Here is a 14,579-nt window from a genome sequence, read left to right on the forward strand (position 1 = left end):
TTCCCTCATACTCCTCATCTCATTCCATTCTAGAGAGTCTCCCCTTTGAACAAAAACAGTTTCAGATTCAGGTCAGGGCTCAGAATGGAGAGAAGGACTTTGGGAAGAAGGTAACACATTGACGGGAAGGGACCTTTTATCGTCCACTCAGCGGGGGGCTTGGGTTTTCCCATGAGGATTGTCAGGGGTCCCCATGTTGCGAGCCACCATCAAGGGGAGGGGAGATCACACTCAGAAAACATGAGAGACAATTGAATGAGAAAGAAGAAGATCTTTATTGAAAGTAGGGGAGGAGGGGGGAAGAGGTGGGGAAGTCCATTGTGGGACATGAGGGAGGAAGCATGTGGGCATTTAAATGCACTGGGTTGAGGACAGCTCTTTCTGGAAGACCTGGCCTTCATGGGTGACCTTGCAGCTGTAGAGGCTGTCAGAAAGCCACTGATCAGCAGAGAGTGAGAGGTAACTGCTGGCTGTATACTTGTTGTCACTTTGGCGGACTGGGGGGCTGGTCATCACCCCCTGGGTCACGGGGGAGCCATTCTTGGTCCAAGCCACGTCCATAGTGCTTGGGTAGAAGCCATTTATCACGCACACGAGGGTGGCCTTTTTTGTTTCTAGCTCAGGTTTGGATGGAGCAAAGGCAGTGACCATGGGGGATGCCTTGGGAAGACCTGGGAGGTGTGGAAAAAGAGGGAAAGTTAGGTAGAGAAGAGTAAAAGGTCAGGGCCAGAGAGACCCCCTGGTCCCCAGCCCTGAATGTCTAGTCCAGATCCCACCAGAGCCTTAAGACTGGAAAGTGCTTGGTGGGAAGGAGTAAGGCAAGGCCTGGCTCAGTTTGTCAGAGGTTTTGGGTTAGAAGGCTCCATTCTGCTATAGTCCACCCTCATACAGATGGAAAAACTGAGTCCCCAACGATGGAAAGTCCCACAAAAGTCCCTGAATAGGAAGAAGTAGGGCTCAGATTTGGAGCCATGTCCTCTGACCCCCAGTAGTGCTCCAGTGTTCTCTGGGTTTTGTAGAGTGGACTCTGGCCTGAATTTCTGGGCACCAGGAACTCAGTCTTTCTCCTGTCTGGCCTGTAAACTCTTCACCCGTTGGTCAGTCAGGGTTGCTGATCTCTGCCCTCACCTTCCAGGCCAGACCTGCTGTTCTGTCAGAGGTCTGGTTCTGCTCAGGCTCCTCTTAAACCCTTCAGGCAGAGCCTAGCCAATGCTGCTGGGAAGTCCAGTGCATGGCCACGGCTGTCCTCTCTGCCCTGCCCCCACTTCCCCCGTGCTGCTCTCTTGCCTGTCCTGGGGGGCTCTACTTGTCTGCCCAGAGCCATCCCTTTGCCTTGAACAATCCGGCCCTGAGTGCTGGGAGTCAGTGTGTCTTTGGGGCTTCCTCTTTGTGGAGCGGGCCCCTGGGGTCAGCCTGCCTGCTCTGAGGAAGTCTGTGCTGAGCCGTCTCTGCTGGGCAGGGGGTCTGGTATGGGGAGGCCTTGGGCCTTGGGCAGACTCTATTCCAGAGGTGCTCAGTCTTCATGAAGCCCAGGTCTTCCCGGGAGTCTGTCTTTGGCCAGATGCCCGCCCCCCCCCCCGTCCCAGTCCATGTTCTCCCTCCCTGCTGTCTTGTGGGAGCAGATCTCTTGTGTGCTCCTCCCCTGTGTCTCAGGGATGCCCCCTTTATTTGTCCCCTGAGGGCCATGGGCCCCCCCAGGATGAGGGGGTCCTTCTGAGAAGTACAGCTCCCTGGTCCCTCCAAATTCTCTTTTGGAACACTAACCCTAAAGGAGCCCAGGTTTGACCATTCTCCCCCAGACTTCGCTGTGCCCGTCCCCAAGTGTCCCTTGAGTTCAGCCCAGTGCTCAGATCTTAGGTGTCTGAATTTCTAAAGGTTTCTCATTGAGCCCAAAGGGTGGAGGGAGACAGAGCTAGGCTGGGAAAGAGTCAAGGCTATTTCCATAGATCATCCAAGTCTCTGAGATAAACCCCAGAGAGGAAGGGAGCCTTTGAGAAGAGGGGGCAACAAGGCAGAGGTCAGGGGCCACAGCAGACTGAGGATCTTTAGGAGGAGCTGGCAAATGGGACCCTAGATAGAACCCACTGCTGAGCAGAGCAAAGCAGGGGAAATTTTCCCAGAGCCCCCAGTATCCCAGAAAGGGAGAGAGCAAAAGTGTGACTCACCAGTGACGGTCAGCCGGGTCCCTTCTCCGAACACATAACACCATGATACAGCTCTGAACAAAAACCTCCCAGTGATTTGTCTCACCCCCTCCCCTTCCCCTCTGCGCAGCTGTGCAACAGGAACACTGGCCCCTCCACCTGCATCATCAGGGCCCAGAGGCCCCTCTCCCCCTTATCACAGAGCTGGGCCAGGTGTCCCCCAATTCCCCAGTCAGTCAACACTTGCCCCCACAGTCAAGACTTGAGAAGAAAATCCATTTCCTGAGTGGACAGGAGTTGCCATTCCAGGGCCTTATTCAGGAATTTCATTAGTGAACTGTTGGGGACACGTCAGGTTGGGATTTTTAGGGTCTTTTCCAATATTGTCCCCAGAAATTGTCACCTTAGGATCTCAAAGCACTTAACATAAATCACCTAATTCTTGGTGCAAACTTCTGGGAATCATGTTTCCAGGGAGGTGACAGACATGGGGTGGATGATCCCGGGCTGAGGAGAATAATGTCCAGGGTTCTGGAATGCTCTCCTTTTCCCTACATTCCCTTCCCCTGTCACAGTGTGAAGCCATGTTGTCTGGGCTGCAGGGGCTGGTGGGATTGATTTCTTGATGCAGGTGCTGACTTTTTGAAGGTTTTAAAGTGAAATGGGATTTGACAAAGACCTTTGCCCTCATTTCCCCCCTGCATTCAGTTCCCTTTTACCCCTCATCCTGAGCTAGAGGACTGGCTCCAGTATTTCCTCCATTATTCTTGTGGTCATTAGTGCGGGGAAGACAGGTGAGGGATCCGGACTGCTTAAGTTAGTTATCTTTTGAAGGCTGAGTCTGTTTTTTTCTTGTTTCTAAAACTAGGGCTTTTTGACTCAAGGATGGTCACCCCATGTGGGAATAAAGAATTATTTAGAGATTTTAGCCCCCCATTCCCCTCCTGTGTGTGAGCCACGGCCAGTAACACACTCTCAGAATCAGCCCTTCTCAAGCAAGCTGGAAGCCCCTCAGTGACAGGTCATTAAGTGCCTGCCGTGCTGCTAAGCATTTCCCAAATACTTGGCAGTGTGGAGCATGTCTCAATTGTAGCAAAGAAAGCTCTTCCCACAGAGGAGACCTGGAACAGACCTGAGGATATTAACGCAGAAGAGAAGGGACATGAGAAATGCCCCAAATGGCAGGATTTCCAGAACCAGAAGCATTAAGAAGAGCTGACAGGAATACGCAGGAGAGTTGGAGTCTAAGCCAAGCTGGATGCTGCCGAATTGCAATCTTGAAATGTCAAGTTGAAGAGGCCTTTGGAGAGCTTCTGGGATAAGAAGGAGAGCAAGCAGTCAACACATCAAGAATAAATTCAGTGTATTCTTTAGAAGATGAGTTATTGAAGCCAAAGCTTCTTTGGCCAGAGAACAAGAAGAGAGCACCTATTGGAAAAGGACCAGATGTTGGGAAAGCTTAAAGATAAAATGAGAATGGAGCTGCCTAAAACGCGATGGAGGAAGTGATATGGAAGCAATGTGTATGCGCTTGGACAGTCTTGGGGACATGGTGAATACTGAAGGCTCTAGCTTGTTATGGTGCACAGGATCTTGAGGGTTTGAACATAATTGAATAACACCCAAGAAAATGAAAGTGAGCTTCAGAGAAGGCTCTCAGATCTCTGGCTCTAATTCCTTCTTCTGGGAAGCTGGGAAGCCAGCTTCTAGGCTCCCAGTGTCTCAGTTCTTACGAGCCCTCAAAGATTTCTTTTCCAAAGGATTCTGTATTCACAATTCCCATCACTGCATTCCCATCTGATCCAAGGTGCATTTAGTTCCACTTACTGATGTCCCAGGAAGATCGTTCCACCATGGACAGCTCCAAATGTTAGCTACTTTCCCTTACAATGAGCGGCAATGCAATCAGTTTTCTTTGTCAGTTGCTTCTCATTCTGGGCTCTGGGATGAGTCTCATTCATCCATCCTGAGCTAACCATTTAGATGTATGAATTTTGGCTCTTTCCCTGATCCCAATTTTATCTTTTTCACACAGAAGACCCCCAGTTTCGTGAAGTGTTTCTGCAAGTCCAGTAAGAACACTGGGAAATGAATGTGGACTGCTTGCATTTATGTTTTTCTTCCCAGGTTATTTTTACCTTTCTAAAGCTGATGTTTCTTGTACAACAAGAGAACTGTACAAATATGTACACATATATTGTATTTAATATCTATTTTTAACAAATTTAACATGTATGAGACTGCCTGCCATCTAGGGGAGGGGGTGGAGGGAAGGAAGAGAAATGTTGGAACAAAAGTATTTGAAAGGGTCACTGTTGAAAAATTACCCATGCATATGTTCTGTCAATAAAAAGCTATAATAATAATAAAAAAGTGTTTCTATATGGTCCTTACTTTCTCATTCCTTCCCTAGGTGGGTCCTTTCCTCTTTAAAAATTATCATCTATTTTGTAACTATCTTTCTCAGTTATGGAGTGCAGAAGTAGAACTGCTTTTTGATATGGTGTCTGAGCAGAACAGGGGACAGCTTTCTTGCCCTGGGCATCATGGTCTGAGGGCAGTCTGGCCCCTGCCTCATCCTCACCCTGATAGTCTATTTCTTTCATCTGATAATATAGACAGGTGTCTTCTGAGGACAGTAACCAGATTAAACCCATAGTCCCTCCTCTTTTAGCAGGTCCAGGAAGGACAAAGGATCCCAATCCACATACTTATGTTATAAAAGAAGATCTCAGCCTAAGAAAGTGATGGGGAGGAAAAAGAGAGAGAGAGGCAGACAGAGACAGAGAGAGACAGAGACAGAGAGACAGAGATATAGAGATGGAGATTCAGAGACAGAGAGACATACAGAGACAGAGAGAGAAACAATGACAGAGACAGAGAGAAAGACAGAAATTGGACAAAGAAAGAGAGAGACAGAGAGAATGAGAAACACAGGGATAGAGATAATCAGAGACAAAGATAGAGATGCGTCATTCAGGAAGGGATTAAACTAGATGCTCTTCTAGGTAGTCCCCTTTGATTCACAAATCTGTGACCCTAGAGAACTTTTTCCTGGTTGGCTCCCTGTTTCTTCATCTCATGAGCAATCCTTAAGAATGCAGATTCTTCACAAAGTCCATCCTAGAGTCTTTCACCCTGAACTTGCTCCTTGCAATTGAACAGTGGATATTGTTCTCTATCCTTGGATTAGTGACCACAAACTCATATCAAAGGATGAAAGCGTCTGTGATAATCAGAAGGGACTCAGGGACCAGATAGTCCAAGTATCTTTTCATGAATGATGGGATGAAGAATCTGAGCCCCAGGAAACACAATTCCTTGTCCTGGTCACCCAGTTAGGACTGGCAGTGCTGGAATTGAATCTCATACTGGGTGGGTCCCAAGCAGTCCATTTTCCATTGCTTTACCTAGGGTCTTTCTGGCTTTTAAAGGCTCATTCTTGGTCCTGCCTCCTTCAGTCCTAAAGATCTTCTATTCCAGTCCAGCTGTCCTGGGTCCTCTCATCATCATCTGTTCTTGTACTTAGCTGAGGTCCTCTTGGAATCAGAAAACCTGAGTTTCAACTCTATCTTGGACCACAACATGTTGTGACCGGCCATCAGGAGCCTTTCAGTGTCCTCAACGGACTATGTTTGAGAGAAGTGTTCATCTGGCAGAGATGGTCATTCCACCTGGCAATTCCTTCCCTTGAGCAAACGAAAGATCTGGAACAACACAATCCTCATTATTATGGCCGAGGATAGAAACCTAGAAAGGTCCTTTTTTTCTGGTCCTCCTGTCATTTTACAGTGGAGGAAGCTGGTCCCAGGGAGGAATCTTATTCCAAAGGTAATGTGGCTAATTAAATGTTCAAAGTAATATTTGAACTCAACCTTTTAAAGTCCAGGAATCCAGTCTGCTTTCTTCAGCAAGTATGATGGTGGTGAGGTGTGATGATGATGGTAACGACAGCAGCTAATATTTTAGAATGCTTCTATGTGCCAAATTCTGTCTAACACTTTAAAGTTCTCATAAATCCTCCCAACAAGATGCTCTTCTTATACCTGTTTGATAGTTCAAAAAACGAGGCCAAAGAAGTCAAATCCTTTTTCCAGAGTCACTAGCTATGTCATATTAAAGTGTTGTCTGGACTGTTTTCTGGAGGATTGGATTCCTTTGATCTTAGGTGAAGTGAAAGGCAGAAGAGCCAAAGAGGATGGTCAAGGATGGAGTTTGAAATCTGAGTCTGAATCTTGGAATTGAGACGAGGTCAGACATACACCCCCCTCCTCCTCCCCTCCTCCTCCTCCTCCCCTCCTCCTCCTCCCCTCCTCTTTTCTTCTTCTTCTTCTTCTTCTTCTCCTCTTCTCTCTCTCTCTCTCTCCTCTCTCTCTCCCTTCTCTCCCTTCTCTCTCCCTTCTCCTTCTCTCTCTCTCTCTCTCTCTCTGTTCTTCAGCCCTTAAATTCTTGAAATTTAAACCTGAGCATATGCCAATTGAGAAATACCATCATTAAGAATGTAACTAGAGAACCTTCATTATCTTATAATCACACAGTAAACACCCTTTTGTAAGTATCCTTGTTAAGGATACTTTTCCAAGTTCACCCTTTATATTCCCTTTCTTTTGTTCTAGAACACAGGTGGTCTAGCCTCCTGATTTTCTCAGGAAGGGAGGTAGAACACCAAAGGGAGGTATCACGCCCCTCCCGACTGGTTTGAATTTCGTCTTCCAGGTCAGATGAACTGAATAGAACTGAGCACTACCTTATCTAAGCTGACCTTTCAGAGGCAACTGAGTCCTGGGAGGCTGTGACCGGGGTTTCCAGGGTAGAGACATATACTCAGTGTGAGCCCCCATCCCTCAGTATGTACCCTCCTTTGTGGCAGGACTTTCAGGAAGAGGGTTTGTCTGGTCTAGTCCTGAGCTCTGGGCTTTGGAGGATGGATGGCAGGATCTTTTTCCATTCCAGTGGCTGAAGCCGATCTGGAGTGGTCCTGGGCTCTGCTCTGAACCCTCTGTCATGTTTTCTGCATGTTGGGCTACTTCCTGGATCTTTTCTGTCATTTCTTTTTCATCCCTATCTTGTGTGACTGGGATTAGGGGACCCACTGCAGGCCTTGGATTGTAGGATCAGAGGGTTTCATCTTCTATCTGTCCAGGGGTTTGGCTTTGATATGGGGCCTCCCATGTTGTAATTGCCATCAAGGGGAGGGGAGATCAGACCCAGAAGACATGAGAGAAATTGAATGAGAAAGGACAAGGTCTTTATTGAAGGGAAGGAAGAAGAGAGGATGGACTGGGGAAGCCCATGTGTGGGGAAAGATGGAGGGGGCCAGTAGTCATGTGTCTGGGGACACAGTTGTAAGTGTCTGAGTAATGAGATAGCTCATCTTGGATGACCTTACCATCATGGATTTTTTTTTTTTTTTTGATCTCTCTTTTGACTTTTATTTATTTATTTATTTATTTTTATTTAATAGCCTTTTATTTACAGGATATATATATACATGGGTAACTTTACAGCATTAACAATTGCCAAACCTCTTGTTCCAATTTTTCACCTCTTAACCTCCCTAAAATGGCAGGATGACCGTAGTAGATGTTAAATATATTAAAATATACTTAGATACACAATAAGTATACATGACTAAAACATTATTTTGCTGTCAAAAGAATCAGACTCTGAATTATTGACAATTAGCTTGGAAGGAAATAAAAATGCAGGTGTGCATAAATATGGATTGGAATTCAATGTAATGGTTTTAGTCATCTCCCAGAGTTCTTTCTGGGTATAGCTAGTTCAGTTCATTACTGCTCCATTAGAAATGATTTGGTTGATCTCGTTGCTGAGGATGGCCTGATCCATCAGAACTGGTCATCATCTAGTATTGTTGAAGATATAATATCTCCTGGTCCGCTCATTTCACTCAGCATCAGTTCGTAAGTCTCTCAGGCCTTTCTGAAATCATCCTGTTGGTAATTTCTTACAGAACAGTAATATTCCAAATTTTCATATACCACAATTTATTCAGCCATTCTCCAACTGATGGACATCCATTCAGTTTCAGTTTCTAGCCACTTACAAAAAGGCGCACAAACATTCGTGCACATCGGTCCTTCCTTCTTTATAATCTCTTTGGGATATAATCCCAGTAGTAACACTGCTGGATCAAAGGGTATGCACAGTTTGATAACTTTTTGAGCATAGTTCCAAACTACTCTCAAAATGGTTGGATTCATTCACACTCCACCAACAATGAATCAATGTCCCAGTTTTCCCATCCCTCCAACAATCAATTATTTTTTCCTGTCATCTTTAGAGTCTGACGGTGTGTAGGGTATCTTAGGTTGTCTTAATTTGCATTTCTCTGATTTAATAATGCTTGGGCATCTTTTCATATGACTAGAAATAGTTTCAATTTCTTCATCTGAGAATTGTCTGTTCATATCCTTGACCATTTTTCAATTGGAGAATGCTTGATTTTTTATAAATTAGAGTTAATTTCTATATATTTTGGAAATGAGGCCTTTATCAGAACCTTTTGACTGTAAAAATATTTTCCCAGTTATTGCTTCCCTCTAATCTTGTCTGCATTAGTTTTGTTTGTACAAAACTTTTCAGTTGGTATAATCAAAATTTTCATTTTGTGATCGGTAATGATCTCTAGTTCTGCTTTGGCATAAGACTTCCCTACAGGTCTGAGAGGTAAACTATCCTATGTTCCTCTAATTTATTAATGATTTCATTCTTTATGCCTAGGTCATGAACCCATTTTGACCTTATCTTGGATTTTTGCAGCAATCTTTTAAGAGCTCAAAACTTGTGAGCCCTTTGATCTCAGAGGTGAGATGAATGAGACGGGAGACTCATAGAATGTGAAAAGAGCTCCAGTTTATTATGCCATACATACAGCCTTGTTGATCTACATTTTTGCAAGCCTGATCAGCATGTAAACAGTAAACAATCCCCAATCACCATTCAGAGAAGCAGCTCATTGGCTTTGCATATGCATGGCATCTGCCAAATGGAGGAGAGCCAATCCAGCAATTCCGCAACTCACTCAGGAGAGAGGTCCTACGTTCAGGTATCCTTGCTTATGTAGCCATTGACTGTGACCCTTGGTTTACTGGTTCCCATGATCACAAATCATTGCTCCTTGCTCAACAAGGGCGTTTCTGTAACATGGCAGAAAACTTATTGTGCACCAAAGGTCGAAGTGGCCTCTGTAGTCCCTCTCAGCAGGGTCCCATATCTCAGCAATTCCTCCTTTTTGTCTTTTAGATAAAAAGTCCTTTCTTGAGCTGCAAGGATGGTGGAGAAAGATCTATAAAAGCATCCTAATATTACAGGGCAACAATAAAGCAGTAACAACATAACAACACACAGGGGAATACATGGTTCCAATTTTAACCAACGTGAAAAAGTATTATTAAACCAATGTTTGATTTTTTCACCAGTTTTATCTGGATTCAAATCTTCATGAGAAGCTCTGTTCTCTATGTCAGATGCTAATTTATATAAACTTTCTATGTCCCCTTCAATTGTGTTATTGAGAAATAAACCATTCAACTTACTCTTGATACTTTCCCAATCATAATCTTCACCTCTATGATTATACAGCAAAGGGGTTACACATATACAAAGGGGTATATCTGTAATCACATTGTACTTGAGCCTGGAGTTTCAATAACTCTATTTCTGCTCCTATTTCCAATGATACTTCTCTCTTTTTTCTAATGGGATTAAGGTCTGTTTCCTTCTTTTCTACTGTGATATTGTATATATGATCAGTCTTAGTATGATACAATTTCTCCCTTTTGACAGGAAGCATTGGTACATGAGCTCTGATGATCACAAATACAGTCGGATTTCAATTTCAGTATCCAAGCAGTCATTAACTGTACAATTCCAACAAGTAACATTGTAAAAATCTAATGTTTCTTTGGTAATAGTTACAGTCTCCCATAAATGCATATTTTCCTCCCAGACAGGCCTTAGTAGAGAACTGGTATCTAATTCTCGTGTCACTTGTCCAAGAACCTGGGCCCAAGGTGATTTTTCATGTGCCAAACTGCCGGCCCAGTTCTTGAGTGACCAGAATGTGTCCAATGGAGGTTTGTGCTTTCTAAGGGGCCAACCTGATGATCCCTTATGTAGACACCGCTGCAACCCTCCCGCGAGGATGAGGGTGTCGCTATGACAGGGCGTCCTCTGCATACCCAGCATGTCACATGTCACATGATACCCCACCTCCCATGAAACAATCCTAATCTGTGGCGGCTCCAGCCCATCGTTTGGCGTCTGTTGCTAGACTTGAGTGCGTGTAACACAAACCCACATATAGGGAAACCATCTTGCTAGTGGCCTTGGGGGCATGTCTTCTCCTCCTTTTGGATGGTTGCCTCTTCTTCCTTCTTTTCCTTGAGATGTCTGATGGGAATCCACTGCTGAAGATTTTCTCCTGTGGAGATACAAGTATATCCTGGCCCCCTCATTAGAACCCTATAAGGTCCCTCCCATCCTTCAGACCTTTTTCATTACCATGGCTCCTTCTTTGGGGGCCTTCTTAATGAAGATGGGCTGTTATCTTTGAGTGATTCTCTCTGTCTATTTCACCAGAGAGTATTTCATAGCTAGATTTAAATCATTTTAATCAAATTTTAGGTAATTTATTATGTACACTGCTTTATCTATATCTTGCTGAGTGGCCCTATCTCCACCTCACTCTTTTTGTTTTTTTGATAAATCTCTTGAGGGTCTGATTAATCCTTTCTACAATGGCCTGTCCTGTAGGGTTGTAAGGAATCCTCTTACTGTTCTATGTATGGAGAACTCATGTAAGAACCTGTTTTAATATTTTTGAGGTATATGAGGGTCCATTATCAGTCTTCATGGTGTGTGGGATACCCATAGAGGCAAAACAGTGAAATAAGTGATTTATTACATGTGAAGCACCTTCCCCTTGTTGAGAAGATGCAGATACAAAACCTCAATACGTGTCAACTATAACATGAATGCATGTTTTTCCCATATGTGTAATATCCATTTGATTAATATATTATTGTCATTGATATAAATTATCATGACAATATCAATGTTACCTCTTGGATTAGTCTATAGCCCTACAGGTCTCTGAGAATATGGTTCCCAAGCTACACATCTTTTCAATGCTTGTGTAATGGCTTATAATTCATTTTGCTGTGTTGAGGTGTAAGGTGTAGTAAATATATTAGAGATGCCCAATTGTGGGGAATAGATGGCCGCTTTATTTTGCTTGGTGGTATCAGTGAACACATTAGGGCCTTTAAGTGGATGTATTTTTGTTTTTATGGGAAATATCCATACAGGGGAGTTCCACGGGCTATTAATTTCCTCAGTATGTTCTAATTCTAATTGTTCTTGTACTAATTGATGTAAAGTGACTATTTTTAATTTTTTTCCCCTTTGGTCAGAGGCCATTGCTCCACCCATATGGGTGTGTTGGTAGTCCAAGTTATTTTTGGAGCTGTGGAAGCCACAGCAGCAATGAGCTCTCCTAAAAATCTGTGGTCTTTTTCATCCCTAATTGATGTAATATATCCCTATCCCATAAGTTAATATGTAAGCCATCTATTATTATTATTATTTTTTTAATTATAACTTTTAATTTACAAGTTATATGCGTGAGTAATTTTACAGCATTGACAAATGCAAAACCTTTTGGTACAACTTTTCCCCTCCTTCCCCCCACTCCCTCCTCAAGATGGCAGGTTGACCAGTACATGTTAAATATATTAAAGTATAAATTAAATACAATATAAGTATACATGTCATAACAGTTATTTTGCTGTACAAAAAGAATCTATCTTCAGTCTCTCCTCTCCTTAGTCTTTCTCTCTTCTCGTCTCCTGTCATCTCCTGTCGTCCCATCTCATCTGGTCTCATCCAGTTTTCTCTCCTCTCTTCTGTTCTATGTATGTAGTTAAGGACCTCCAGGACTTCCAGTATTCCTACAAAGGAGACAGAGAATATCCATGAAAAGAAGGTTCTAGATGCTTCTAGGACCAGGAAAGACTTTCTGAAAAAGTGATCTCTTGGCTCTGTCTGAGCAAGGCCAAAGATCCACTTGACAGTGAGGAAGGAGGGGTACCTGGGGGATGGAGAAGGTCATACAAAAATGCAGACATGGGAGACTTGGTGATAGGGGAGGGAACAATGAGTAGCCCAGGATGTCGGATTCACAGAGTGGGGGGAGAAGGATAGGATGACTGGAAGAAAGATTTGATTAAGTGCCCACTATGTGGTGGACACTGGGCTAAGGACTTGACAAAGTGCTATCCATAACGAGTCTGCGCTGGTTAGGTGCTATTCAAATCTGTGTTTTGCAAACAAGGAAACAGACAGAGGTGGTAACTTGGCCAGGACCACACAGTGAGCAAGTGTCTGAGGCCATATTTGAACATTTCCTGGCTCTAGGGCTGCTGTTCTATTCACTTAATTGGAGAGCAGTGATGGAGGAGACTGGAAAGAGATGGAGAGTTAGGGAAGGCTGCACAAGGATCAAGGTTTTGAGACAGTCAATGTATGGTAAACTGTAATCAGAGTCCCTGGAGAACCTGCCACTGATGGGGGCTCCTTTCTCCAATGGATAATGCAGTGGATGTTCTCCTTCATGATCTTTGGTGAGAACATGGTCCACTGTTTTATGCGGTGGAAAATCTGAGGTTATTTGTGTGAGTTCTCTCAATTGCTCTCTCTCAAGGAGCCTCCTGTGATTAATTCACGTGTTTCACCTGGGACCATGTCCCCAAGTCCAAGGCACAGGGCAGTTCCCCAGCTACTGGCTACACCAGGTTCAAGATACTCTGTGTCTCTGTATCCTTCCATGGCTCATGAGGCCTTATCAAAATCTTTATTAGCCAGCTGAGAGAACTCCTTCCAAACAAGGAGAGTGAGGGGGGCAGGCCTGGGGATGACCTGGGAAATGGAATAGAAGGAAAAGGAGCAGCTAATGGATTAGCTCCTGAACATGGCAGAATACATACAACAACAGAAGTGGATGTGCTCAGAGAAGTGTGGCCTGGGTTCTTCTGTGGAATTGAAGCCAGTGAGTAAATGTATGCAGTGGGAGCACCTGCATGAAAGAGCATCAAGAAAAGGAAGCGATGTGGCCAGGATCTATATTTAGTCATGGGGATGTGTTCTTTGATGGCCATTAAACCCTGCCTGTTCTTGGCAGCCTCCCAGGGAAGGTGAGATGCCAGGGGCACCATGGAACCCCTGCCCTTGTTACTTTAGCCTGGCAGCCTTCTGTGACCAGCTGTTACGGACATAGCAGAATCACTGGTCTCTTACATGTGTCCTGGGAGGGATGGAGCCACTAGAAGACCTGATGCAAAGAGACCAAATTTTCCTAAAGATCTTAGAGTCCTGGTGGGAGGAGGCCCTTGCCCAGACCCTGGCTTGGGGGGGGGGAGGATATTTTTTATGAAAGAAATCTAGTTAGTTTGAGGGTGTGGGGGCTTGTGTTACATACTAGGATTTGCTCATGTAAGGAAATTCAGAAGCCAGAAGGTGAGGGGGAAACATATAGGCGAGTATTCGGATGATTGTCAAGGGAGAAAAAGCAGAAGGGAGGTTGTCATGATGATGTCCTGTCCATTTCCAAGTGAGTGGCCAAACTTCCCATTAACCAGGTCCATAGCATAGATCCCCTCTTTCCCAACTCCTCACTGTCTGTCACTCTCCCCGTCTATTCAGCCCCCTTCCAATTTTGTTCTGCCTGCCTTCACATCCCCCATTACAAAGGCCTGGTTTTCCTCTCATTCTTGTGCTCCCAAGATCACTCCCTCACCACCCTGGGCCTGGCTCCTGGCTGCATTTGGTTCAATCTAATCACTCAGCAAGAATTTTTTCAGGCCATTAAGATGTGCAAAGCATGCTCACTAAGCTATTTGATTAGATCCTCACAACACCCTGGGTGAAAGGGAGTATTAATAGCAGCAAAACTAATAATAATGATAATAATAAAAGCTAATTTTTCTATAACATTTTAAGTTTGGCAAAGAGCCTTACAGGTGCGACCTACTTGTCTACTCCCCACAGTGCAGGTGGGTGGATGTTGTCATTCTCACATTTTATAGATAAGGACACAGGAAGTAAAGGAAGATCAGGGGGCATAATTAGGAAGGCTCTACAGCTGGATTTGAATTCAGGTTTTCCTGACTTCAGGCCGTGAGATTCATGCACTGGACCTACATTTCCCTCATACTCCTCATCTCATTCCATTCTAGAGAGTCTCCCCTTTGAACAAAAACAGTTTCAGATTCAGGTCAGGGCTCAGAATGGAAAGAAGAGCTTTGGGAGGAAGTCAGCACATTGGCTGGAAGGGACCTTTCATCTTCCACCAAGCCAGGGTTTGGCCTGTGTTGGCTTTTTCCCATGAAGATTTTCAGGTGTCCCCATGTTGCG

The 14,579-nt window shown here is 44.4% G+C and overlaps 1 gene segment (V, D, J or C); it reads right to left on the bottom strand.

Moving 5' to 3' along the window:
- Positions 1-251: 251 nt before the first annotated feature.
- LOC116419029 lies at positions 252-14,573 on the bottom strand. The segment is given in 3 exon segments: positions 252-671; positions 2,166-2,303; positions 14,516-14,573. Coding segments are annotated over 3 exon segments (516 nt in total).
- Positions 14,574-14,579: the final 6 nt, after the last annotated feature.

Source organism: Sarcophilus harrisii, chromosome 1 (genome assembly GCF_902635505.1).
Source record: "Sarcophilus harrisii chromosome 1, mSarHar1.11, whole genome shotgun sequence".
Taxonomy (NCBI): domain Eukaryota; kingdom Metazoa; phylum Chordata; class Mammalia; order Dasyuromorphia; family Dasyuridae; genus Sarcophilus; species Sarcophilus harrisii.